This window comes from Pseudochaenichthys georgianus, unplaced genomic scaffold (assembly GCF_902827115.2).
Source record: "Pseudochaenichthys georgianus unplaced genomic scaffold, fPseGeo1.2 scaffold_758_arrow_ctg1, whole genome shotgun sequence".
NCBI classification, from domain to species: domain Eukaryota; kingdom Metazoa; phylum Chordata; class Actinopteri; order Perciformes; family Channichthyidae; genus Pseudochaenichthys; species Pseudochaenichthys georgianus.
In genome coordinates, this window is record NW_027263308.1 from 2333 (window position 1) to 30000 (window position 27668).

Consider the following 27668-nt stretch of genomic DNA (forward strand, 5'->3'; position numbering starts at 1 on the left):
TCCTGCTGATTTGCAGGTGTATATCAGTATGTAGGGTCTCTCTTTTAAAGAGTCCTCTCCTGCTGATGTTCAGGTGTATATCAGTATGTAGTGTCTCTACTTTAAAGAGTCCTCTCCTGCTGATGTTCAGGTGTATATCAGTATGTAGTGTCTCTACTTTAAAGAGTCCTCTCCTGCTGATGTTCAGGTGCATATCAGTATGTAGTGTCTCTACTTTAAAGAGTCCTCTCCTGCTGATGTTCAGGTGTATATCAGTATGTAGTGTCTCTACTTTAAAGAGTCCTCCTCCTGCTGATGTTCAGGTGTATATCAGTGTGTAGTGTCTCTACTTTAAAGAGTCCTCTCTGATATTCAGGTGTATATCAGTATGTAGTGTCTCTACTTTAAAGAGTCCTCTCCTGCTGATGTTCAGGTTGTATATTAGTATGTAGTGTCTCTACTTTAAGATTCCTCTCCTGCTGATGTCAGGTGCATATCAGTATGTAGTGTCTCTACTTTAAAGAGTCCTCTCCTGCTGATGTCAGGTGCATATCAGTATGTAGTGTCTCTACTTTAAAGAGTCCTCTCCTGCTGATGTTCAGGTGTATATCAGTATGTAGTGTCTCTACTTTAAAGAGTCCTCTCCTGCTGATGTTCAGGTGTATATCAGTGTGTAGTGTCTCTACTTTAAAGAGTCCTCTCTGATATTCAGGTGTATATCAGTCACGTAGTGTCTCTACTTTAAAGAGTCCTCTCCTGCTGATGTTCAGGTGTATACAGTATGTAGTGTCTCTACTTTAAAGAGTCCTCTCCTGCTGATGTTCAGTGTATATCAGTATGTAGTTGTCTCTACTTTAAAGAGTCCTCTCCTGCTGATTCTTTTTGGACAGCGCAAACCTTTATCTTGTGAGATTTGCTAATAGTAAATATAGATTATTTTCATTTTAAAAAGTGGTCTTTAATCTCCAGCTGACTTAACTTGGAGCCTTCTTTTAGTTATTAGCAACAGGCCTTTGTTTGTGCTTTATTTGAGACCTAACCCTAAGTCTTTTTTCTGTCCCGTCTCTTCAGGTATGGACAGCTCCAACGACGTGGCTCTGTACTCGGGAACTCTGTGCCAGCATCATCGCGGTGGCCATCTTGGTGGTGGTTGTGATGCTTTACAGGAAGAAACCACAGCGAGTATGGCGTCGACGTCATCGATTCCTCCGCCCTCACCGGGGGATTCCAGTCCTTCAACTTCAAGAACACCAGACAAGGTAAGAGAAACAACGGTTTATGATTCTTACTTATGGTTCAGCAGGATAATCTCCTCATACGAACACCACTTTATGATTTCTCAAGTAAAAGCTAACGTTAGGCTATACGGAACTACATCACGGTCACATGACTTCACGTCACCATCGCTAAGCTAAAGGCGGCTAATGTTGGGCTATAAGGAACTACAGCTCGTCACATGACTTCACCTCACCACGCTAAGCTAAAGGAGGCTATGTTGGGCTATAAAGGAACTACAGCACGGTCCACATGACTTCACGTCACCACCGCTAAGCTAAAGGAGGCTAATGTTGGGCTATAAAGGAACTACAGCACGGTCACATGACTTCAAGTCACCACAGCTAAGCTAAAGGTGGCTCATGTTGGGCTATAAAGGAACTACAGCTCGTCACATGACTTCACCTCACCACGCTAAGCTAAAGGAGGCTAATTGTTGGGCTATAAAGGAACTACAGCACGGTCACATGACTTCACGTCACCACCGCTAAGCTAAAGGTGGCTAATGTTGGGCTATAAAGGAACTACAGCACGGTCACATGACTTCACCGACACCACCGCTAAGCTAAAGGTGGCTAATGTTGGGCTATAAAGGAACTACAGCACGGTCACATGACTTCACGTTACCACCGCTAAGCTAAAGGTGGCTAATGTTGGGCTATAAAGGAACTACAGCACGGTCACATGACTTCACGTTACCACCGCTAAGCTAAAGGTGGCTAATGTTGGGCTATAAAGGAACTACAGCACGGTCACATGACTTCACGTTACCACCGCTAAGCTAAAGGCGGCTAATGTTGGGTGTGATTTAGACACTTTTTAGCAACCTCCATTTTAAATAACCCAGTGGGGTATTTACTGACATATGTTATGCCATAGAACAAAATGTTAAAATATCTACAGCTTGTGTTAATTCAGAAAACCATTGAAAGAGAGACCACTAAAATGCTGACTCATCAACTATTATTATTATTGATGTTGGTTGTTAGCATGTAGCATCCTCAGGATTTACTTCTCCATTATCAGTGAAAGGAGCTGTCTTCTTCTCACTGACATGCTTCTCTGTTATTGTCGAGCTGCAGAAAATCAATCCCCCCCCCCCTTTAGATTACACCTCCCTGACCCCCACTGGATAATGTGAGGCGTATGGAGCATCAATCCACTTTCCGCCTCGCTACAGGGTGTCTGTCACTGACGTTTCTGGGTTAGCACGAGTGATAGCCTTCGTGGGGGGGAGAGTCCATCTTCGCCTCATATCTGCCCCCCGGCTCCATGTGGCTGTATTTGTGAGAGGAGCTACTGGGCAAGTCATAAATCCTGTTTGAAGAGGCCAGCTTTTCACCGCACGCAACACAGAGGGGGGAGAAGGACTCGTGTGTGGTGTGTGTGTGTGTGTGTGTGTGTGTGTGTGTGTGGTGTGTGTGTGTGTGTGTGTGTGGTGTGGTGTGTGTTGTGTGTGTGTGTGTGTGTGTGTGTGTGTGTGTGTGTTGTGGTGTGTGTGTGTGTGTGTGTGTGTGTGTGTGTGTGTGTGTGTGTGTGTGTGTGTGTGTGTGTGTTGTGTGTGTGTGTGTGTGTGCACGCGTAACAATATAATAGTCAAGTAGTATCCTAGGAAGGGGGGAGCATGTAAATAGTAGCATGACCTTAAATAAGTAGAAAGGGGTACAAATCATATTCTATGTACATGTGTATAGATTTCTTGCAAAAAAAATTATTTGTATTTTATTATATATGTGATAAATATGTGATTTTCTCCACGTGGCGGATTTCCCACACTCTCTGAGTCCAGCAGTTACAGGCGGGCGGTTCTGGCCGCTGTCTATAGAGCGGTGCAGTGACGAGTCCTAAAGCCAGGAAGTGAGTCAGCATGTCTCCACTTCCTGTTCCCCGTCTCAGAGCCAATGGGATCTCTCCGTAGGGTTAGGAGACTATCTGAACTAAGGTCTGAGGTTGAGACGCGTTGAAGAGACGGTGACTTCTGAAGAGTGGACGTGTCTGAGAAACGATGGTTGTTACCAAGCGGCTGAACAGGACTACAGAAGTCGTGGAGGCCGTCGTACGTCATTACGCCGAACACGTGAACACTCCTCTGAGTTAGTTTCTGTTCTGCTTGAAAGCGAGTCCCTGCCTCCTGCAAAGTGTTCCAACAAACGCTTCAACTCGTTCCATCTAGAATCTGTGTTTGAACATGGATCTGAAGTCGGCGAGACGTTGAAGTCGTGCGGCTGGACTCGCTGTAGCTCCTTTGTAGCATCACGTTAGCATTTAGCTTCTGGACGTTAGAGTTAGGATTCAACGTTATGAAAGTAGACGTGTGGAGATGATCCGGCTGAACAAAACGTGTATTTATCAAACTGGTTCGTTTCCACAGATCTTATTTTTTACAATATTCCAAAATCCTATGGAGAGATCCCATTGGCTCTGAGACGAGGGAACAGGAAGTGGTAAAATGCTGACTCACTCCCGGGTTTTAGGACTCATTCGTGCACCACTCTATACAATTCGTAATAGATACGTCTTCGACCTCTCTTCTCGACCCTCAGGTGAAACTCCCAGGAGAGCTATATTCTGCTGGAACAATTCTTTAAGAGCATCAAATATCTTCATCTTCATCCCACAGCGGGTGTAACTTGTACGCCTAGTACGGAGCAGGCGTAAATCGGAAAGACAGACTAGTATCCATGGTAACGTACAATAGGCAAGAAGGAAAATAACTATGGCAGTGCGTCTTGTTTACATGTTTAACAACGAAAGGGCGTTAAGACAAGAAAGCAATTACTGTTTCGCGTGTATTGACGCATCTTAAGACGAGGCGCAGCTACGACCGAGACTCGTCAGGCTTGGTGCACTCGGTGTAAATTACAACCACTAAGTCGGACGTAGCTCAGCCCGACGTTAGAGTTAAGACCAGTTGTTTACGCCCAGCTGGTGCACTCCACTCCTGATCTAGAACATCCATAACATTCACCTGTTTGCAACTAATTATTTATCACTTGTGTATAGACTAGTGGTGCACGATAATTATCGGCCCGATAATAGGAATTATGACGTCATCCCGATAAACCCGATAAAAGCATTAATAGCCCCGATAATATACAATATATCTTTTGGGTACAAAAAAAGAAAAGATCCTGCGGTGTGGGTGGGTTGGGATGAGGGGCGCTTGTTTTTCACTCGGCTCCTCCCGTGTTGCCAGCACTGTGGTGTTAGTGGTTTAGGAAGAGGGGAGTTCATCACAAATCCAGCGCTCCCTAACTCGTGCCTGGCTGTGACGTAAACGGCGTGCGGCCGTGAAGCCAGGACAGTGAACAAACATGTCGTCGGTAGTATGGGACTATTTCAAAGTTTCAGAGTTGGATAGTTCGCTTGCTATTTGTATTAACGAATGCAGAAGTTCCACGAGGACGGAAGAAGGCAACGAGCTATAATACTTCCAACCTGATCAGTCGCCTGAAACATCGCCATGGCTACGATGGTGTGTTAACAGCGTACGAAGACGCCTGCACTGCTAAACTAGCGGCGAATCCAAAGCCAGCTGCAAAGGCACCGGGGCTTTCACCTATCCACGAGGCTTTTGGAAAAGGCAAGAAGTTTGTTTGGGAAAATAAATATGGTCACTTTGAAGAGAAACTGTTCTTGGCTTTTTATTTATATAGCACTTTTCAACACAAGGCAATTCAAAGTGCTTTACAAAAAATGAAAGACATTAAGCATTACAAAAAAAAAGCTAATAAAAGAAACATTAAAAGAAAAAGTACATGGATAAAAGTTACAGTGCAGTTTAAGATATGAATAGTTCAATTAAAAGCAGCGACAAAAAGAAAAGTCTTCAGCCTGGATTTAAAAGTACTCGTCTTTTTTTTACCACCAGGTGTGCAAAAATACATTATATTATTATCGGTTATCGGTATCGGTATCGGTCTTGAGAAGCAGGAAGTTATCGGTATCGGTTTCAAAAAACCAATATCGTGCATCCCTAGTATCGACTCTTATTGTACTATTTCTATTCCATTTCCTTTGTGTTTAGTTGCACTGTGGTATGTGTGTTATTGTGTGGCTCTGCTGGAGGAGCCTGACACTGTAACTCTGTGCAGACGACAATAAAAGCCTTTTGATTTGATTTATTTCGAATGCAATAAAACAATAAAACGAAACAATGATAATAATGAAACATGGATATCTTTGGGTCAAAGACATTAGTCTCGAGAAACTGTGATGGACACGTATCAATATCTTGGGAAGTGATGAACCCAGACCATCCGTTAGGAGAACTGAAGAGAACACATGAGAGGAAACTGAGATGTGAAACTTCCCTCGTGTCTGTGTGCGTCTCCCGGATGCTCTGAGCCAGCAGGCCGAGGCACACGCGCAGCTGGATCTCCGTAACCCGTCAGCTGGAGTCCTTTCCTGCTGAAGGCCGGGGCGGGGGGGTCGCTGGTCTGTAAATGAGAGGCCTCCCAGTGGGGGGGAGCTGCTGCCAAGGCAAACAGGCGAGCCTCAGAGTCCTTGCTGCCCAGCTGCTGCGGGGCGGGCGGGGGGTAATGGTGCTTTCTTTTTCGGGAAATCGTTAATTACCGGGGGCGTGATGAGCGAGGAGCACTTCCCAAACGTAACTTTGAATCCGACGGTGGCTCGATGGAAGTATTCTTTTGGTTACTAGTTAACATTACATTGTTTTATATGTGTCTAGTTATCGTGCTTTGTATCTTGTTGTTGTGTACGTGTGTGTGTGCGTGCGGAGGCCCGGTGACTTGACGGCGTGTCTCCGTGTCCCTGCAGGAAACCCTCTGCTGCTGAACTCCTCCGTGCCCCCGGACCTGACGTCGGGCCGGAGCTTCAGAACCCCGCTCTGCTTCCACGACGCCGCCAACAAGGATCTGTTCGACCCGCTGCCGGACATCAAGGTCAAGGTGCAGAGCTCCTCCCCGCGGGACTCGAACCGGGACTACAGCGACACCGAGGAGCGGCACAAAAAGGGCCTGCTGGCGCTGAACGGGCCGCTCGGCGCCGGGAAACAGCTGAGAGCCAGCGAAGTGTTCGGACCCACCGGAGGCCGCCTGGTGCTGCCGGACTCTGGTGAGTGAACAGGAAGTAGATAACGGGACAACACTGCCTCCACCTGTCTGCGGGGAGGACTCTTTGAAGGTCTCCTGTCATGCAAAAGTCACTTGTTGATGTCTTCTCTACATCACCATGTGTCCCTGGTATGTCCCCCGTGTGTCCCCCGGTGTGTCCCCAGTGTGTCCCCGGTGTGTCAGGAGACTCACAAAGTGATGTCTTCTCTACATCACCGTGTGTCCCCGGTGTATCCCCGGTGTGTCCCCAGTGTGTCCCCGGTGTGTCAGGAGACTCTCAAAGTGATGTCTTCTCTACATCACCGTGTGTCCCCGGTGTATCCATGGTGTGTCCCCAGTGTGTCCCTGGTGTCCCCCCGGTGTGTCGCCTTTGTGTCCCCTGTGTGTGTGTCCGGTGTGTGTGTCCCTGGTGTGTCCCCTCCGTGTGTCCCCGGTATGTCCCTGGTGTGTCCCCGGTGTGTCCCTGGTATGTCCCCGGTGTGTCCCCAGTGTGTCCCCGGTATGTCCCCGGTGTGTCCCTGGTATGTCCCCGGTGTGTCCCCAGTGTGTCCCCGGTATGTCCCTGGTGTGTCCCCGGTGTTTCCCTGGTGTGTCCCTGGTATGTCCCCGGTGTGTCCCCAGTGTGTCCCTGGTATGTCCCCCGTGTGTCCCTGGTGTGTCCCCTTGTGTCCCCCGGTATGTCCCCGGTGTGTCCCCGGTGTGTCAGGAGACTCACAAAGTGATGTCTTCTCTACATCACCGTGTGTCCCCAGTGTATCCGTGGTGTGTCCCCAGTGTGTCCCTGGTGTGTGTCCGGTGTGTGTCCCCGGTGTGTCCCTGGTGTGTCCCCGGTGTGTCCCCTCCGTGTGTCCCCGGTATGTCCCTGGTGTGTCCCCGGTGTGTCCCTGGTATGTCCCCAGTGTGTCCCCGGTGTGTCCCTGTGTGTCCCCGTGTGTCCCCGGTGTGTCTCGGTGTGTCCCGGTGTGTCCCCGGTGTGTCCCTGGTGTGTCCCTGTGTGTCCCCAGTGTGTCCCTGTGTGTCCCCAGTGTGTCCCTGGTGTGTCCCCGGTGTGTCCCCAGTGTGTCAGGAGACTCACAAAGTGATGTCTTTTCTACATCACCATGTGTCCCCGGTGTGTCCCCGGTGTGTCAGGAGACTCACAAAGTGATGTCTTTTCTACATCACCATGTGTCCCCCTGTGTGTCCCCGTGTGTCCCCCTGTGTGTCCCCGTGTGTCCCCTGTGTGTCCCCGGTGTGTCAGGAGACTCTCAAAGTGAAACAAACCCCTCTCTCTTCTCCTCCGTACCCACATCTCTGAAAACGGGGACCAACGGAGCTGATCCAGATTTGCTGCGTCATGACCACATTACTAAAATGTGGGCGGGCTTTACCCCCACGGGCCAATCAGAAACGTTGCTGTCAGAACCAATGAGACGTGGTCTGGAAGTGATCTGGTCTGTGTTCACATCAGCATGCTAAGTACCTCTGAACTTGAATGTACTTAGTTACTTCCCACCTCGTGAATACCCTCTGCATGTAGCACAGCTTTAAGACATGAGATGATGGCACGTCGGGATGTTGGTGTGTGTGTGTGTGTGTGTGTGTGTGTGTGTGTGTGTGTGTGTGTGTGTGTGTGTGTGTTGTGTCTCCGGTCCAGGGGTCAGTCTGCTGGTTCCTCGCGGAGCCGTGGCTGAGGACGAGTCCTGCGAGATGTTCATGGTGATCAACGACGGAGAGGCGAGGTGAGCGAACACAAAGTAGGGTTGCCAGAAACTGACCATGATCAAAATCGATTATTCGACAGACCCCCCCCTCCCCCCCCACGGGAGAGAGAGAGAAAAAAAAGAAAAGGAATTCCGTTGTTTTCTTTACTGGAACATGTTCAACAGTACAAGCAACAAACAAGCACGTCATCACAACGACGTGGCCTTGAAGTGAAGTCGGTAATGGGCTGAGATAGACCAACGTCTTTTCGCAGAGCTGACATTTAAGTTCGAAGTAGTTCCACGAGGAGGAACTCTTTTTACCTGCCGCTTTGTTCATCGTTAGTCGCACGTGAGAGGGAGAGGGGGGGGGGGGGTCGGGGTGAGGGGGGGGGGGGGGGGCGGGGTCAGGGAGAGGGGGGGGGGGGGGGTCGGTGTGTAGCAGCAGCAGTCTGCTCTGCACAGGCTTCCTCCAAGTTTACAGTAAAACAAACTGGTGGTGTGACCAATGGCCATTTACAATTATTGATACTATTACTATTATTAGCATATATATATTTATATATATTTTGGTTGAAACTAAGCCAGAAAAAAAAAAATACATAAAAAAAAAAATATAAATAAAATCGATTTTAAAAATAATATTCGATTATGGAGACTGTAGCGAATATTCGAATAATCGAATAATCGCTGGCATCCCTACTACAAAGGTCCTCTCAGCATCCGTCTGTCTGTCGCCAGAGAGGGTAGAAGTACAAGTACACACATCTGTCTACTGTGTACTACATATATGGTATGGTAGTATTCATACTGGGATCACCCTCTGTATACTGTGTACTACTGTACACAGGAAATGCTGTATACTCGTACGATACTATGGAGGAAGTCGGGGTGGAAACTTGGTCGATTTAATATATTATTTACTTGTCGATGTTTTCAGTGTGTGTGTGTGTGTGTGTGTGTGTGTGTGTGTGTGTGTGTGTGTGTGTGTGTGTGTGTGTGAGGTCATACAGAATGCAGTTTCCTTGTGTTCACGTGGGAGGAATGTTTTAGTTCCCGTCAAAATGCTCCAGGAAAGCGAAACTGCCCTCTTGAAAGTGAAACTTTGATCGATTCCATTTGAAGGTCAGATATATAACCCGTAGATCGTCCCTCATTCAGAGACGCTGCTGTTCTCACACACAGGACATGCAGTGTCTTCACAAAGTGTTCCAGTGGTTCCTTCCCTCACCCTGCATGCTTTGGAGGTGTCCGTCTGGACTCTGGGGGGGGGGGGTGATGGAGTCGATCACTCAGCGTCCTGCTCGGAGACAAAGCCTCTCTGTGTCCCTCCTCTGCAGTCGGTCTGTAGTGTTGGTGCGTCAGGACTCTGTTTAAACATGTCCTGCCACAATACACTTTTTCATTCCCCGGTCCCGGTGTGTCCCCCGGTGTGTCCCCGTGTGTGTCCGGTGTGTGTCGGTGTGTCCCTGTGTGTCCCCCCCCGGTGTGTCCCCGTGTGTGTCCGGTGTGTCCCCGTGTGTGTCCGGTGTGTGTCGGTGTGTCCCTGTGTGTCCCCCCCCGGTGTGTCCCCTGTGTGTCCCCGGTGTGTCCCTGTGTGTGTCCCCCGGTGTGTCCCCGGTGTGTCCCCGTGTCCCCCCGGTGTGTCCCCTGTGTGTCCCCGTGTGTCCCCCCGTGTGTCAGGAGACTCTCCCCGTGAGCTCAGACCCCGCCTCTTTAAAGCTTTATCCCCAAATCAGCACTTTAGAAACAGGAAGTGAAACAGAGGGAGATGAGGCGTGGCTAGAACGATCTGTTGGGTGTTTGAGCAAAACACTTCATAGACATGTTTTTTAAATATGTTTTTAATATCTGAGAGCTATGCTTTTTTTATATATCTGAGCCCTGTGCTATTGTCTACAAATAGCATGATAGGTCCACTTTAAGCTAGATAACGACTAAGATAGCTCACGCTCGCTTGGAATTTGAATAGATAGATAGCTAATGTCTGCGAGCTAGGTTTACAGATGCCTAGTTACCTTGTTAGATAGGTAGCTAACGTAAGCTAGATACATAAGTGTATTGGCAGCGAACATTAGCTTGTAAAGTAGATAGGAAACATTGGCTAGCTTGAAAAGGAGATAGCTAACGTTGACCAGCTAGCTTGCTAAGTTCATTCCTCAGGTTCGCTAACTAGTTTTACAGATAGATAGCTAACGTTCGCTAGCTGAATAGCACACTGACAGGTAATTTACACTGTAAAATGTACACCACAACACTGTGGACCTTTGTCTATTCTGGCATTGAGAGTCATAAAATGTCAGCATTCAGTATTTCAGGAGAGCAAATGAATACCCATTTAATGTTATCAGAGTAGCACCCTCGATGATAAGTAGCACATGCTGTTTGTGATTAGCCTCGTTGCTAACAGTCAAGTGCGCTGCAGATTAGAGATGAAGTGGTATCAAAGTAACTTGAACAGTCGTTATGATGGCATTATGACTCAAAGCACGGTGGCTGGTGATGTATTTTTAAAACAGATGGGTGATTGGTTTAAGTTCTTGTTAATGTTCCGCAGAGCTGTTCTCTCAATCAAGTAACTTTGCCCTTGATTACTGAAGTGGATTTGATGAATGCTGAGCTGTAGCAGAAGATAGATGTGATGAATGTTAAAGACTTTATTCAGCGATGCACGAAGCTTCCCGTCTACCTCTCCGTGTGATTAAACATGGATATGAGCACAGTGTGACAAACCAGTACAAGTATTCCCTGTTGAAATAAACCCCACCTTTACAAAGTGCAGCATTCAAATGAAAGACACCATTGCATAACTAATTATAATAAAATAATAAATATAAATATATATATACTTAAAGTATATTTTTATGCCAGTAGTTTTGTACTTTTATGTAAGACTTTAATTCAGGACTTCTTCTTCCACCACTGGTTGAAAGTTGTTGTGTAGAGTAATGTACCTTAAACTGCTGCTCCAATATCTACAAATGGACAAAAGCACTGTGGGACGAACAGGTGGGAGACGAGAAGCAAACAAAGCTGGTGCTAATGCAGTTTGCTAATGTGTGCATTTAATAAGCCGGCCGTCTCTTCTGCCAAAAATGCCACTTTGCAAAGCTAAGCGAATCCCAGGGGACTGAGTCACTGCTCACTTTAAATAATGCACCTCATCAGAGGGCTCTTCATGGTGATGAGGGAAAGTCTGGCGCTTCTTTAAGGTCGCTGCCAGACTCGAGGAGCGGGTAATCTGCTCCTCGTCTACACTTTACATTAAATGTGTGATCAGAGATGTTGGCTCAGGGATCCAGAGGAGAGCAGGGCGGCTGATTACATGAGAGGAAAAAGGGGCTCTGAGGTAAGAGACGTCGGGAGGAGGTCAGGGAGTAACGGTGTGTTTCAGGGAAGAAGGATTTATGAGGGATTTGTCGAATGGATTTTGGAAGCTAAAGGCAGCTAATGTTGGGCTGTAAAGGAACTACAGAGAGCACGGTCACTTGACTTAACGTCACCACCGCTAAGCTAAAGGAGGCTAATGTTGGGCTATAAAGGAACTACAGCACGGTCACATGACTTCACGTCACCACCGCTAAGCTAAAGGCGGCTAATGTTGGGCTGTAAAGGAACTACAGCACGGTCACATGACTTCACGTCACCACCGCTAAGCTAAAGGAGGCTAACGTTGGGCTGTAAAGGAACTACAGCACGGTCACTTGACTTAACGTCACCACCGCTAAGCTAAAGGAGGCTAACGTTGGGCTGTAAAGGAACTACAGCACGGTCACATGACTTCACGTCACCACCGCTAAGCTAAAGGCGGCTAACGTTGGGCTATAAAGGAACTACAGCACGGTCACTTGACTTAACGTCACCACCGCTAAGCTAAAGGAGGCTAATGTTGGGCTATAAAGGAACTACAGCACGGTCACATGACTTCACGTCACCACCGCTAAGCTAAAGGTGGCTAATGTTGGGCTGTAAAGGAACTACAGCACGGTCACATGACTTCACGTCACCACCGCTAAGCTAAAGGAGGCTAACGTTGGGCTGTAAAGGAACTACAGCACGGTCACTTGACTTAACGTCACCACCGCTAAGCTAAAGGAGGCTAACGTTGGGCTGTAAAGGAACTACAGCACGGTCACATGACTTCACGTCACCACCGCTAAGCTAAAGGCGGCTAATGTTGGGCTATAAAGGAACTACAGCACGGTCACATGAACTACAGCACGGTCACATGACTTCACGTCACCACCGCTAAGCTAAAGGAGGCTAATGTTGGGCTATAAAGGAACTACAGCACGGTCACATGACTTCACATCACCACCGCTAAGCTAAAGGAGGCTAATGTTGGGCTATAAAGGAACTACAGGCACGGTCACATGACTTCACGTCACCACCGCTAAGCTAAAGGAGGCTAATGTTGGGCTATAAAGGAACTACAGCACGGTCACATGACTTCACGTCACCACCGCTAAGCTAAAGGAGGCTAATGTTGGGCTATAAAGGAACTACAGCACGGTCACATGACTTCACGTCACCACCGCTAAGCTAAAGGAGGCTAATGTTGGGCTATAGAGGAACTACAGCACGGTCACATGACTTCACGTCTCCACCGCTAAGCTAAAGGAGGCTAATGTTGGGCTATAAAGGAACTACAGCACGGTCACATGACTTCACGTCACCACCGCTAAGCTAAAGGAGGCTAATGTTGGGCTATAAAGGAACTACAGCACGGTCATATGACTTCACGTCACCACCGCTAAGCTAAAGGAGGCTAATGTTGGGCTATAAAGGACCTACAGCACGGTCACATGACTTCACGTCTCCACCGCTAAGCTAAAGGAGGCTAACGTTGGGCTATAAAGGAACTACAGCTACAGATATTCCTGCACGACTCGAGTGGTAAGCTTGGAAAGGAAGTCATCAGCCATTTTAGCGCACAGTATTTAAGTTGACATGATATTTCTATCTTCTCTATCTACCACATAAAACATTCATGTAGGTAATACCACAGTATAGAAGTACTCTGTTACTTAAAGTCAAGTAAAACTCCTGCATTCAAAATGTACCTCAGGTAAAACCAACCAAGAACTGACTTCAGAATAAAAGCAACAACAAATTACTTCAAAAATAAATCCAACCTATAACTGCCTCCAAATAAAAGTAACAACAACAGATTTCAAAATAAGAGCGATCAAGGACTAACTTCAAAATCAAAGCAACAAATAACTGACTTAAAAATAAAAGGAACCAAAACCTGTCCTGTTTGATTGCAGTGCCAGGTCACCAGAACAAAGCGACTCTCTTTCTGGACCGGACAATAAAAGCTTTACTATCACTGAACAAATGAAGGATATGTGTATGAGCTCCGTGAGGGTTGAAATGTTCTGTACTGAAGAGATGAAATGACGTTAAACCAACGAACATCTTCCTCTGAGTTCAGCTGCAGGAGACGATTTCAGTCTATCCGCTAAAGTTCTTTATCGTATAAAGTTCGTCCACACGAGCCCGAAACCGATAAACTTTGATACCGGCTCCCAAAGTGGCTAAGTCTGGAGACTAAACGTTTGCGGCTCCGTGTGTACGCCCTATACGATCTTTTCCTGAATCGATGACGCCATAGCCCCGCCTCTCCCAACCTCTCCTGCTCACCCCTACGTCACCCGCGTCATTGCTGATGCGTTTCGCCAACAACAACAACAATGGGGGATCACAGGGTTGCATTCGTGCTCCAGACGCTGCTGACCATGATACAGATTTTAGTGCAAAATCTACAGCTCCTCGACCGCAACCATCAGCAACAAGTGGACAAGATTGTTGATATCCTCGTGGATTCATCTTCCTATTATACACACGTGCATTTCCAAACATCTGGACTACCTATGCTGCAAATGTATTATCTCTTCAATTTACACACGGCATCTATTGCACGTCTGTCCGTCCTGGGAGAGGGATCCCTCCTCTGCTGCTCTCCCTGAGGTTTCTCCCATGTTCCCTTTAAACTGGGTTTTCTTTGGAAGTGTTTCCTTGTACGATGTGAGGGTCTAAGGACAGAGGGTCTGAGGACAGAGGGTCTGAGGACAGAGGGTCTGAGGACAGAGGGTCTAAGGACAGAGGGTCTGAGGACAGAGGGTCTAAGGACAGAGGGTCTAAGGACAGAGGGTCTAAGGACAGAGGGTCTGAGGACAGAGGGTCTAAGGACAGAGGGTCTAAGGACAGAGGGTCTGAGGACAGAGGGTCTAAGGACAGAGGGTCAGAGGGTCTGAGGACCGAGGGTCTAAGGACAGAGGGTCTAAGGACAGAGGGTCTAAGGTCAGAGGGTCTGAGGACAGAGGGTCTGAGGACAGAGGGTCAGAGGGTCTGAGGACAGAGGGTCTAAGGTCAGAGGGTCTAAGGACAGAGGGTCTAAGGTCAGAGGGTCTGAGGACAGAGGGTCTGAGGACAGAGGGTCTAAGGACAGAGGGTCTAAGGACAGAGGGTCTGAGGACAGAGGTTCTGAGGACAGAGGGTCTAAGGTCAGAGGGTCTAAGGACAGAGGGTCTGAGGATAGAGGGTCTAAGGACAGAGGGTCTAAGGACAGAGGGTCTGAGGACAGAGAGTCTGAGGACAGAGGGTCTACGGTCAGAGGGTCTAAGGCCAGAGGGTCTGAGGACAGAGGGTCTGAGGACCGAGGGTCTAAGGACAGAGGGTCTAAGGACAGAGGGTCTAAGGTCAGAGGGTCTGAGGACAGAGGGTCTGAGGACAGAGGGTCAGAGGGTCTGAGGACAGAGGGTCTAAGGTCAGAGGGTCTAAGGACAGAGGGTCTAAGGTCAGAGGGTCTGAGGATAGAGGGTCTAAGGACAGAGGGTCTAAGGACAGAGGGTCTGAGGACAGAGAGTCTGAGGACAGAGGGTCTGAGGACAGAGGGTCTAAGGCCAGAGGGTCTGAGGCCAGAGGGTCTAAGGACAGAGGGTCTGAGGACAGAGGGTCTAAGGACAGAGGGTCTGAGGACAGAGGGTCTAAGGCCAGAGGGTCTGAGGACAGAGGGTCTGAGGACAGAGGGTCTGAGGACAGAGGGTCTGAGGTCAGAGGGTCTGAGGACAGAGGGTCTGAGGACAGAGGGTCTGAGGACAGAGGGTCTGAGGTCAGAGGGTCTGAGGACAGAGGGTCTAAGGACAGAGGGTCTGAGGACAGAGGGTCTAAGGACAGAGGGTCTGAGGACAGAGGGTCTGAGGACAGAGGGTCTGAGGACAGAGGGTCTAAGGACAGAGGGTCTGAGGACAGAGGGTCTAAGGACAGAGGGTGTCGTATTGTCATACTGATATTCTGTACACACTGTGAAGTCCACTGAGACAAATGTAACATTTGTGATATTGGGCTATAAATAAACAATGATTGATTGATTGATTGATTGATTGATTGATTGATTGATTGGTTGATAGATTGGTTGATTGACTGATTGGTTGATTGATTGATTGATTGATTGGTTGATTGATTGATTGATTGATTGATTGATTGGTTGATTGATTGGTTGATTGATTGATTGACGTGGAGAATTACATGAACTACGTTGTTTGTTTCTTTATGCTTTACGCCCAGGGGTGCACATAGCCTGTTTGCCCTGGTTCTCAAAGGAGCACGTGGAGATGGTGCGCATCCTTACAATGAAATAAACCGGCCCTTTTGAGGGGTGCTTGACTTTATGAACGGGGGGGGGGAGGTGCGCTAGTGAGCACGCTCATGAACTGCTCGCCGTAGCCTCGCAGCAGGGTTACTGTGCGGAGTGCATAAAGCAGACCCTTCACGCGTATCGAGTGGTTTTGTTTGGACGGACACATTTCTTGAGCCGATTCCGTGTGGATGAAATACTTTTTTGAAATCGACTTCGTCTCCGTGCGGACGGGGCCTAGGTTTACACATTTACATTTAAACCCAGGATTTAATCGGATTCAGGACCAATATATAGTTCTGTGGCAGCGGGGACAGGCGGCTGATCAGAACCAGGTCTCCAGTCACTAGATGCGAGCCTGCTGGGAACCTGGTTCTGGTCTCTCTCAGCGGGCTGGGTCCTGGAGGGGGGAGTCCCTCAGAGCCCTGCCCCTGGTTTTCGTTGGCCTCTGATTAAACCCTTGTTGCAAACGCCCTTCATCTCCTTCAGTGCCTCCCCACGGTGAGCAGAGCACGCTCACAGCTTGACTGAAACACATTCTAGTGTTCAGGTGTGGAGGCTCAAAGGTCAGGTTTGAGATCGGCCCGGTTCTGACCGTGTGGCCCTAAGCATCCATCCACCTTCCCCAGACTTCTCTAGACATGTTAGCGTTCTCCTCGTCTTCAACGCGTATAAAGTCCACAGCACAACGTCAGCTAAAGACCAATGGTTGCCTTGACGTCTTCCAAGCAGCTACGGTGTGTGATTGGACGAATTACAGAACAAGTCTTCTACAACAATGACGACATCCCAGATAATCTATCGACCGCACGAGTAAACGTCTGATTGCTGTTTTTATGGCATCCCTACGGTGGAGAGCTCGAAGCAGCAGCAAGAACTCAAACCCACTCCCAGAAATAGATTAGATTCAGCTCGTAGAGATGAACGGGTTCAGGTTTAGAACTACCGCGTTGGGTCTGATAACGGTGTACAGAACCTACGATCACTCCACCGTACGATGTTAATGTTTAACTCTCCACGACACGCTTTAATCCTGCGATGAATCTGCACTTTGGACCGAGACACTCCCTGAGTTACGTGAGAGGAATCAGCACTCAGCAGACTTCATCGCTTCAGAGAGACGGACTGAAACCCAGACGATCAGATTCACCTTCAGACCAAACTAACAGCTTCCTCTGAGTTCAGCTGCAGGAGAGAAAAGAGGAAACTACAACTCTGCTGCTTCAACCTGAGGACCCTCACCCCCTGAAGGTGAGTCTGACTCCAACACCACTCAGTCTATTGCAGTCAGTAGAGGAGGGGGGGCGGGACTTATTATATTATTTGATGTCTTTATTGAACAAGGAACATGCACACAAATACGTTAATGTTAAAAAGCAAAATAGATGCTAAATGCTATATTATAGCTAAAAGCAGGAACACCTAACAGTCAACCAGCTGAAAAGGAATCTAACTTCCATACAACCAACGTTCATGTCTAGGTCGTCTCCGATACCGAGCTCCGATGCTGATAAGGATCCGGAAAACGGCCGTCCAACATTTAGAACTAAACCCCCCAGAATCTACACACAAGATCACCGTAATCTGTTTAGGGGGCACTAGCTGCGTGGCCTCTAACACCAGGAGTGGAGTGCACCAGCTGGACGTAAAAAGTAGGGCTTAACTCTAACGTCGGGTTTAGCTACGTCCGACCTAGTGATTCGAATTTACACCGAGTGCACCAAACCTGACTAGTCTCGGTCTTAAGATGCGCGTCCACGTGAATACACGCGAAACAGTAATTGTTGCCAAGCAACGCCATTTTACAGACTCAGAGGAACGCAGAGAAGAGGGAATTCTCACACCCACAGCGTCAGCGATGACTCGAGGGGAATCCCAAATGGCCGCACCCCGAGAGAGAAAGAGGGATTTGTCAGAGCTACAAATATGCTCCATACTAGGCGTAAAAGTTACACCCGGGCGCAACGCATACAGGCCTGAAGTCTAAGTGGTGCACCAGTCATAACTTCAGTTTGGTCTTAACCTTCGGTTCTAAGTCGGACGTCGAGTTACGCCCAGCTTATGCCCAGCTGGTGCACTCCACTCCAGGAATCTAACTTCCATACAACCAACGTTAATTTCTAGGTCGTCTCCGATACCGAGCTCCGATGCTGATAAGGATCTGGAAAACGGCCGTCCAACATTTAGAACTAAACCCCCCAGAATCTAGCACTAGCAGCGTGGCTCTAACACCAGCTGCCCGTCGTGTCCCTATTTCAGGCACTAAAGCGTCGGATGTCCGACCGCCAGGATAGCAAAACGGAGTGTGTGGTGCAGTAGGTGTTGGTGGGCCGGTTGAACCCCAGAGCAGTATCTGAACTGCCCCTGGAGGAGAGACCCCGTGTCGTTGGGAGACTCCTTGGTAATTAGGGCAGCGTCAGGACCCACAATCCCTAACCCCCTCTGTTGATCCCCTTATGCCAATCAAACATTAATATATCAGCAGTGACATCACCACGTCAGCAGAGCACGTCATATTTCAATATCAATCAAAACCACAGTAACCACAGTAACCACAGTAACCACTACGGAATAGTTTCTATTCCCCTTAAACAATTTTCAAATCCAAATTATTAACCTCTTCCAAGGAAGGGTGTTCTTACCTCACTCTGAGACCTTCAGAGGCCACCAGAGAGACCAGGAACTGGGTCGAAATGTACAAACCGGTTTTATTACGTTTTTAACAAAAATAGAGGATTTACAAGAATCCAAAAAATAACAAAAGAAAGATACAAAAGTTTTACAAAGACACAAGGTCAAAGTACAAAAGCAACAGATTCACAAGTCAATCCCCTAAAAGAGCCCAGGCCCAGGCCCCAAGGCACAGGGGCCAAGACCCAGAATCCAGCCTCAGAAAGGTCCCCAAGCTCTCAAGCCCCCCCCCCCACTTTCTCACACATCATCTTTTATAGTCTCTCGCCTCCTCCCTCTTAAAAATTAAAACAAATAAAGACTTAAAGTAATAATATGCAATTTTAACGAGAGGGAATATGAACATGTTTCATGAAAGCAGAACACATAGTCAATGTCATGTTTAGAATCAAGTTCTTTTCTTTAAACATTTAATTTCAAATAGGCAAACTTTATACTTTAATTTATTAACAGAGACTTCATTTAGAGAGACAATAAGGACAGCTGGTCTCTACGATGCTCAACCGTTGTACCAGTGTGCGAAATACAGGGGGGTCCGGGGGAGCTCGCCCCCCCCTGATTAACACCTGAGCCGCCCTGAAAGCCTCAACAGCTACATTTGAGGGGGGGTCTCAATTTATAATATGTATTCGTCACTTGCAATGGTCACTAAAATGTTTTTAAGCTTACTATGTCCAGTATTCATAATTCAAAAAATGTATTCACAAATATCTTCTATTTTGGCTGGCAAAAGCATTTCCTCGCATAGAATGGAAAACAGACGGCTCTTTAGCGGTCGTGTATTCATTCATTCGTATGAACGTCGGAATTATTTGACGGCACCCCTGAAGACGTCCGACGGCGCCCCGGTTGAGAAACGCTGCTATAGACTACTGATTGTCTTGGCTTGCATCCATGAAATATTGTATAGAGGCCTAATGCATATTGAGAAATCTTCGACCGGTATGTTGCGCAATAAACGGGAGATGGGGCCCCCCCCCGATTATTGACGGGTATTTCGCACACTGGTTGTAACCGTTGTCAAGGTGTCAAAAACCACAACGTCTTCCTAGATTTGTGGTTGGAACTTTTATGCTCTGCTTGCACCTTCTAGGATGCATAGTGTGCATAGGTCAAGAGTTCAGGATGTTCTGTCTGGTTTCACATGTCTGGTTTCACATGTCTGGTTTCACATGTCTGGTTTCACATGTCTGGTTTCACATGTCTGGTTTCACATGTCTGGTTTCACATGTCTAGTTTCACATGTCTGGTTTCACATGTCTGGTTTCACATGTCTGGTTTCACATGTCTGGTTTCACATGTCTGGTTTCACATGTCTGGTTTCACATGTCTGATAAGACATTATTGAGACATACATCCTTTCCATCAAACCAAAGTATAGCCAATTTAACATGTTGTATTAATGGTAAGCTTAATAGAGGTAGGTGAGGTAAAGGCGAGGTCTGTCACGGCCACTTAAACAGCAGATCTGTCAACACAGCAATAAAACATGTCCTAGAGCCTATCACACTCACCATAAAACCAGATCAAAGTACAGAGGTATACATATACTAGTACACTTGACAAAATACATATAATTGTACGAATCATTTATCTAACATCTCAAATTACAGAAGACTTCATGTTGGTAAGACACAAAAAGCTACATTTGGGATGAAATGTGAAAATCTGAGCAGGTTTTAAGATGGAAGCAGATTCCAATGTTTGATTGCGTAAACAAGAGATGGCAGATTGTGCAGAGGTTACATCTGCGTTCAGGGCGGGGCGAGGTTCTGCCCATTTGTTCAGAGCGGAGCTGGAAGAAGCTTCTCATTCTTGTATCTGATGTTGAATACCCCTTGTTGAAAACAGAAGGAGATTGTATCTGGATAACAAATTGCATTGATGGTGTTTTAATGATTTCTTATCAAAAGAGGGTTGAAACTGGTTTCAGCTCAGTCTTACTGGCCTGAGACCAGCAGGGGATACAATACTGAAGATGTGGGGAAATCATGCTTCTACTGTTAATGAGTTCCTGTTATATCTCTCACAGGCTCCGCCCTCTACTGGACTCTATGGGTACTACCTTCTATGCAAGCATTCACCTACTGAGACTTCTATAGACGTAGCCGGCCTTGGGGCGGGCCTACCTGAATGCGCGCGCATCTCACCGTATAAAAGGAGGCCTCGCCTCCTGACTATCATCCCTTTCTCTTCAGCGAGCGGGCAACATCTGAAGCAGAGATAAGACGTTTGAAAGAAGAAGAAAGAGTTATCATACCTCCAGGGAGTCGCCACTGCTAGAGACCCGGGCCTGTCCTTTCGTGCCCTGGCTTAAATAGCGGGCGCCGATCCCCACCACCTTTGCTTCGAGTGTTTGGGGGACCAGGATATGGCAGAGGCGGTGCCATTCACGTTCGCCATTCCTTCCGGGTCCGGCGTCCATGGAAGTCCACCGCCCAGGGCTGTATGATCATGGAGGCGGGTGTGTGGGCTACTCACTCACTGCTAGAGATGCCTCCGCCTCACCAGGTCAAAGCGATTATTGGGCCGCAAGGCCGAATAAGTAGCTTGTTTACGGAAGGGCTCTTTGGATCGATCTCCTTGCTCACGGGATGAGGAGTAGTCGCAGCGTGGCTGCTTCTTGCCCCTCTCCAGAGGAAGAGACACTGTCCTACACTCCCCGCCCCTGCTGTAAACCCCAGTATAGGGAGCCAGCAGGTGGGCGTGTGCACGTGAGTGGAATAAACCGAATGCTGTCAAAGCACTGTGCGGGTTCAAGAGACGCTATTGCCGGCGTGCTGTTGTCAGAAAACACACCTTGCCTGGTATAATGGCTCCGATTAATGCATTTCACCGTTGAATGGGAAATACAGCGTTAATACCTGGCCGCGCGGCCCTCGTGAGAGTGGCCGCGGTGCGTTCAGGGACCTCCGCAGGAGAACGGTGGTCTACGTTTTGTAAACTCTAGTTCTAGAGTGATGTGTGTGTGAAAAAATGCACTGCATCCGGGGGAGAGTGAGGCGAGAACGTCTGGCAGTCATCCTAGTAGCACTGAATCGCGTCGGGGCTCCGTGGTACTCACATGACACAGATGAAGGTGGGCCAGCCCTGTAGCCCCAGTTCTGGGGGGCGATGTCTCAAGAGGCAGGTGCAATCGGGGTTTTACCCACTCTGGGCCGTCCTCTCCAGGCTTGGCTCCTGAGAGGGACAGGCTGAGACAGGGTGGATTGTCTGACAGCGTTATTCAGTCTATCCAGGCAGCTAGAGCTGGATCCACCAAGTGGCTGGGATTCCACCAAGTGGCTGGGATTCCAGCAAGTGGCTGGGATTCCAGCGATGGTGTGAGGAGCGGAGAATAGAGCCCCTATCTTGTGAGTTGGGCTTTATTTTATCCTTCTTACAGTTACTGGTGAACAGAGGGCTTGCGCATTCTACGGTGCCCAGCACTGTTTTTTGAGCACACTTTCTGCGAGGTAAGCACAGCAGAGTGTGCGCTGTCAGCCGTAGCCCAAACTTCTCCACGGTCACAACCGGGGTAAAGGAGAATGTGGGGCAGCAGCTGCTGACCAGAAAAGCCGGTCAGGGGCAGTAGGGTGGAATGATGTTTTTGGACGACAGTGCGCGTATAAATCGGGGCTCCACCCACTGTACCCATAGAGTCCAGTAGAGGGCGGAGCCTGTGAGTGATATAACGCCGGGTTACGTATTGTAACCCTTGTCATATTAGCACAGGCGGAGCCCTCTACTCAGGGCACTGTCTGTCCTATTCCGCTCGCTGTAGAGGTGTAGGATGATAGTGAGGAGGCGAGGCCTCCTTTTATACGGTGAGATGCACACATTCAGGTAGGCCCGCCCAGGGCCGGCTACGTCTATAGAAATCTCAGTAGGTGAATGCTTGCATAGAGGGTAGTACCCATAGAGTCCAGTAGAGGGCTCCGCCTGTGTTAATATAACAATACAATAGGTAACCCGGCGATATGTTTACTTTTAAAGATGTTGTATTTCATGTTTTTCAAAAGTCATATTGGTATACAAGATCACTCCTAGATATTTTACATCATTAACGTTTTGATGGTTTATCCATTAACACTAAGCTGTGGATACACGGTTGGTTTGGGTTTGTTAGTAAAATACGTAACTGTTTTTATTTATTTAAAATCAGACATGAATCACTGTGCAGCGTTACTGAGAGCTTAGTGGAAACCACTTTTTCCCTTGAGTGTAAATGATCGTGTCGTCAGCATGCATCCGGATGGAGATCATTAATATATGCGGAACAACAACGGTCCCAACACAGAGCCTTGTGGCACTCCCAGTGAGCATGGTTCGGTTGATGACAGTTTATTATTTATAAGAAAACATTGAGAACGACTAGATAAATACGACCTTACCCATTTTAGTGAGCTAACTGATCACTTTAGACACACAGGTAGAAAGCTGATGGGCCTGGAGCTGATAACTTCTCACTACATTTAAACACTGGGGTTACAATTGCTGTTTTAAAAGCCATGACTGACTGTACTTCCTGTCTGCTGTGTTTCTTCACTCAGAGACAACATGGCTTCCAGATCAGAGGAAGATATCTGCTGTCCGGTCTGTAAGGAAGTCTTTAGAGATCCTGTGGTTCTGTCCTGCAGCCACAGCTTCTGTAGAGCCTGTCTGAAGAACTGGTTTAGAGAGAAACCAACACGAGAGTGTCCAGTCTGTAAGAGAAGATCTTCCAGAGGAGAACCTCCCTGTAACCTGGTGTTGAAGAACCTGTGTGAGAGTTTCCTACAGGAGAGAGGTCAGAGACCTCCAGAGGCTCTCTGCAGTCTGCACTCTGAGAAACTCAAGCTCTTCTGTCTGGACCATCAGCAGCCAGTGTGTGTCGTCTGCAGAGATTCAGAGAAACACAGCGACCACAGATTCAGACCCATCGATGAAGCTGCTCGACAACACAAGAAGAAGCTTCAGGAAGCTCTGCAGCCCTTCAAGGAGAAGTTAGAGACCTTTGAAGAAGTTAAAGTGAAGTTTGATCAAACAGCAGGACACCTGAAGGTCCAGGCCCGACGCACAGAGACGCAGATTAAGGAGCAGTTTAAGAAGCTTCACCGGTTTCTAGAAGAGGAAGAGGAGGCCAGGCTGGCTGCACTGAGGGAGGAAGAGGAGCAGAAGAGGAGGATGATGGAGGAGAAGATGGAGGCTGTGAGCAGAGAGATAGCAGCTCTTTCACACACAGTCAGAGCAACAGAGGAGGAGCTGAGAGCTGAAGACGTCTCCTTCCTGCTCAACTACAAGGCTGCAGTGGAGAGGCTGCAGCGCCCCCTGCTGGAGGATCCACAGCTGCCCTCAGGAGCTCTGATAGACCAGGCCAAACACCTGGGCAACCTCAGCTTCAACATCTGGAGCAAGATGAAGGACATGGTGTCCTATTACCCTGTGATCCTGGACCCAAACACTGCTGATCCAGACCTCATCCTGTCTGAAGATCTGACCAGTGTGAGAGAAGAAGAAGAAGAAGAGGAGCGAGAGGAGGAGGAAGAGGAGGAACAGAAACGTCCTGATAATCCAGAGAGGTTTGATAACTACTCTGTCCTGGGCTCTGAGGGCTTTGACTCAGGGACTCACAGCTGGGAGGTCCAGGTTGGAGACAATACATGCTGGGAACTGGGTGTGTTAGCAGAGTCTGTCGACAGGAAAGGAGACATGGAGTCTGGATTATGGAGCATACAGTTTTATGAAGGTAAATACTCAGCTTGGTCACCACCAGGTCAAGAAACCCCTCTCAGCCTGAAGGAGAAGCTCCAGAGGGTCAGAGTGAGTCTGGACTGGAGCAGAGGAAAGCTGTCGTTCTCTGATCCTGACCCTGACACCCCCATACACACCTTCACACACACTTTCACTGAGAGGATGTTTCCATACGTTTTAACGTGGGATGAAGTGAAGATATTACCCGGGAAGGTGTGTGTGGCAGTGGATCAGAGCAGTTAGATACACAGCAGGAGTGTATCTCTGATGGAGTTCATTTCTCAGAGAGGAATTAACTAAAGCTGCACCTGTTTAGTTTCTAGTTTTCTGTCATTTTAAATTGTTCTTCATTTCTGATTTGTGTGTGACGGGATCCAGAGTAAATAAAAACATGTATCCACCTGAATGTTTGAGCGGCCAATCATTTAACAGCTGGTGAAGATAGTAACTGCAGAAGTGGAGTAATATCTCATCACTCAAAGGTCAATATTTCTGAAGTGAATATTAAAGATATTCTGTCGAGGAAGCCCTTGCTGATGTTATCGTACTTTGCTCCATGTTTGTTGTCACTTGTGTTTCTGCCACTGTGAGAAACGGCTGGTATTAAGACGCTTCAGTGTGCAGTTCACAAAACAAGAGGCATTATGGGACATGTTGTTCTTCTAACATACTTCTAGTAATCTGGTTTCAACCTCATGATAAACTTCTTATATTCTTTGTGAGCTTTCGCCTTGAGTTTGACACCTCTGGTATAAAGTGTATTTTAATCCCGATGTCCCCGCCGGCGTGGACAAAACACAACCATATTCATTAAACTGTGTCTCTGGGAACACAAGTGAAGGGAACGGGAAGAAACTCAGCTAACTGACAATATGAATTATTTTTACCGAAACAAAACACAACTCTAACACCAAGCGTCTGAATTAGCACTAAGCGAAAGAGTGCTAATGCAGTTAGCACATAACTCACGGTAGCGATCTTTTATACTTCATGCAATCTGCACAGACTAGATATCATATGAAAGCTGAGATTCCACAGATTCCAATGGTATAAATATCATCACTGTGCGACCAAAACTCACTGCAGCAAAAGCGAAACCAGACAACACACAACTTCACTTTACGGGGCCAAAACGGCAAATACGTCTGACCTTTGTTGTTATCACAAGTTGTGTTCAAGGGCATTAAAACGCATAAAATATAGAGCGTAACATAACTTTCGGTTTTGAGCAATCACTCTCAATCCTCAATGGTAAAGTTTAGATGGATTTAGGAACTTCCCCTCGATTCTATTGGCTCTAACGGTTCAAAAGAGGTGTCAATCATCAAAATCGACCGATGGGTTCCAGAGATATGGAAAATCCACCCACATGACCCCAGAATAGGGATGGGAACGATTAATCGAATATTCGAAATTATTCAGGTATTCGAATAATTATTCATGTATTCGAATATGAGTTATGAATAATTGTATTTAAAAAAATATATATATAATTTTTTTTTTTTGGGAGTGATGCCTAAGTTGATTACATATTATCAAATTGAATAATTCAATGTGTATATATATACGACTGTGCCATAGCTAAATGTGTTAGGTGACGTCTTAAGGTGTGTTTTGCTCCGCTCACCGGCCCCTCACAGCGGGCAGAGCTGCAGGTGCTGATCTCTCTCTCTCGTGTCCGGTTATACTTCACTCGCGTTTATGTCCAAATCCATCAGATCTAGCTAGTTCTAGCCAATGACATGGCTGCTGCCCCTCCCTGCACGCAGATCACGCAGACTCAAACCTCATCTTAGGCCCAAATGTGGCGCAAATGAGCTCCGCAGCCGTTGCGAGGTTCCGGCGCTAACAGTTCATGAGCGTGCTCCCCCGCCCCGTCAACACTCGCGACACATGAGTGGCCAGCCTTAACAACAATAAGCGCTGCTTGGCAACCGTGTGTGGCGGCAAAGTGCATAGACATTTTGACTGGAGAGATTTAGTTTTTCCGGTATTCAACATATTTTACCAGTCATAGTCCGGTAATTATTTACACTCCAAGAAGAGTCCTACACAATGATGGCGTCAAAAAGGAGTAATGTGTGGAAATATTTCGACCAGGTTAGTGAGTGCGGTGTGGAGGTCAAACTATGCGAAATTAAACTTATATATATATATATACATGCTATACCCGCATCCTCCGTTCCAGCTGAGGGTCTTCTCTACAGCTGGGCTGATTGTGAATCGCCTCCACACATGAAAGCTGTAGGCCTATAGCTGTCAAACTGTGATCACCAGTTCAATACATTTGACAAATTCGACTTGGTTTCTACACTTATTTGAACATGTATGTATTTATTTCCAAAAAGTTATTGAAAAAAAATTAGGCAAAAAAAAATGTTAATTATTTTTTTTTTAATTAGGCAAAAAAAAAATGGTTTCTTTTTTTTTTTACCCAATTTTTTTTTTATAGGATATGTACATTTCGGTTAACCGGTTAACCGTTTTTTGGGGGGTCGAATATTCGAATATACATTTGCTTTCAAATTCCCATCCCTACCCCAGAAGTGGGTTTTTTTCAAATGTCCCTTGTTTTGCATCAATCTTGGTACTTATTATATGTTATAGTTTGGATTCCTAAAGCTCTTTGTCTACTATCCCATCATTCAAGGGTGGTTTTTACGGAGCCCCCTAGGGGACATGGAGAAGAAAAAAAAAATTGGTTGAAAAAAAAAGATCTTGCAAAACCTTTCATTTAGCTCAATGTACTTCCGGGTCAGTTGCTACGGCAACACAAAAACCACAACAATGGAGCGGTTCATCGATTTTACTTTGAGCTTGGCCTAAAATATAAAGATGTAACATCAGTGCTTGGCAATAGACACGGACCTCAAGACAACTCTCGGAGCGAGGGGACATGCACGTCGCAAAGCACTCTGAGCTGAGGCATTGGCAGATTCAAATTTCGTGGATCAATAACTCATGAACATAACGTTGTAAAAATACGACTTGACTTTACAATCATAGCAAGGTAGACAACGAGCTACAGAGTCGTTTTTATCAGAACAGTTCGATACGCGCCGTCATCCGAGCTAAACATCAAGAATTGGTCACAATCTCAAGCTGGAGGAGGGAGAGGAGGAGTGCTTAGGGGCCGTCTGCAAACTGCAACGCCGAAAACATATACAACATATACAACATATATAACATATACACAACATATACAACATATACAACATTTCCAACATATACAACATATACAACATATACAACATTTCCAACATATACAACATATACAACATATACAACATATACAACATATATAACATATACAACATATACAACATTTCCAACATATACAACATATACAACATATACAACATTTCCAACATTTCCAACATATACAACATATACAACATATACAACATATATAACATATACAACATATACAACATTTCCAACATATACAACATATACAACATATATAACATATACACAACATATACAACATATACAACATATATAACATATACAACATATACAACATATACAACATATACAACATATACAACATTTCCAACATATACAACATATATAACATATACAACATATACAACATATACAACATATACA

At 46.8% G+C, this 27668-nt stretch overlaps 1 protein-coding gene across 2 annotated transcripts; it reads left to right on the plus strand.

Moving 5' to 3' along the window:
• The first annotated feature begins 1143 nt into the window (after positions 1–1143).
• LOC117444227 (nuclear factor 7, brain-like) lies at positions 1144–24455 on the plus strand. Of its 2 annotated transcripts, XM_034079886.2 has the most exons (4): positions 1144–1238; positions 6034–6330; positions 7966–8050; positions 22877–24455. In XM_034079886.2, the coding sequence occupies exons 3-4, from the start codon at positions 8019–8021 to the stop codon at positions 24297–24299; spliced, it is 1455 nt and encodes a 484-aa protein (XP_033935777.1). In that variant the 5' UTR covers positions 1144–1238; positions 6034–6330; positions 7966–8018; the 3' UTR covers positions 24300–24455. The 2 variants fall into 2 exon arrangements, with proteins under 2 accessions (XP_033935777.1, XP_033935776.1); XM_034079885.2 differs by lacking the exons at positions 1144–1238; positions 6034–6330; positions 7966–8050 and adding an exon at positions 16411–16904.
• The last annotated feature ends 3213 nt before the right edge of the window (positions 24456–27668 follow it).

Excerpts from the sequence above, each read along its gene's own strand:
- LOC117444227 (XM_034079886.2), top strand. The coding sequence starts at position 8,019 with ATGTTCATGGTGATCAACGACGGAGAGGCGAG. Across the intron at positions 8,051-22,876 it reads ATCAACGACGGAGAGGCGAG|AGACAACATGGCTTCCAGAT; the intron begins GTGAGCGAACAC and ends TTCTTCACTCAG.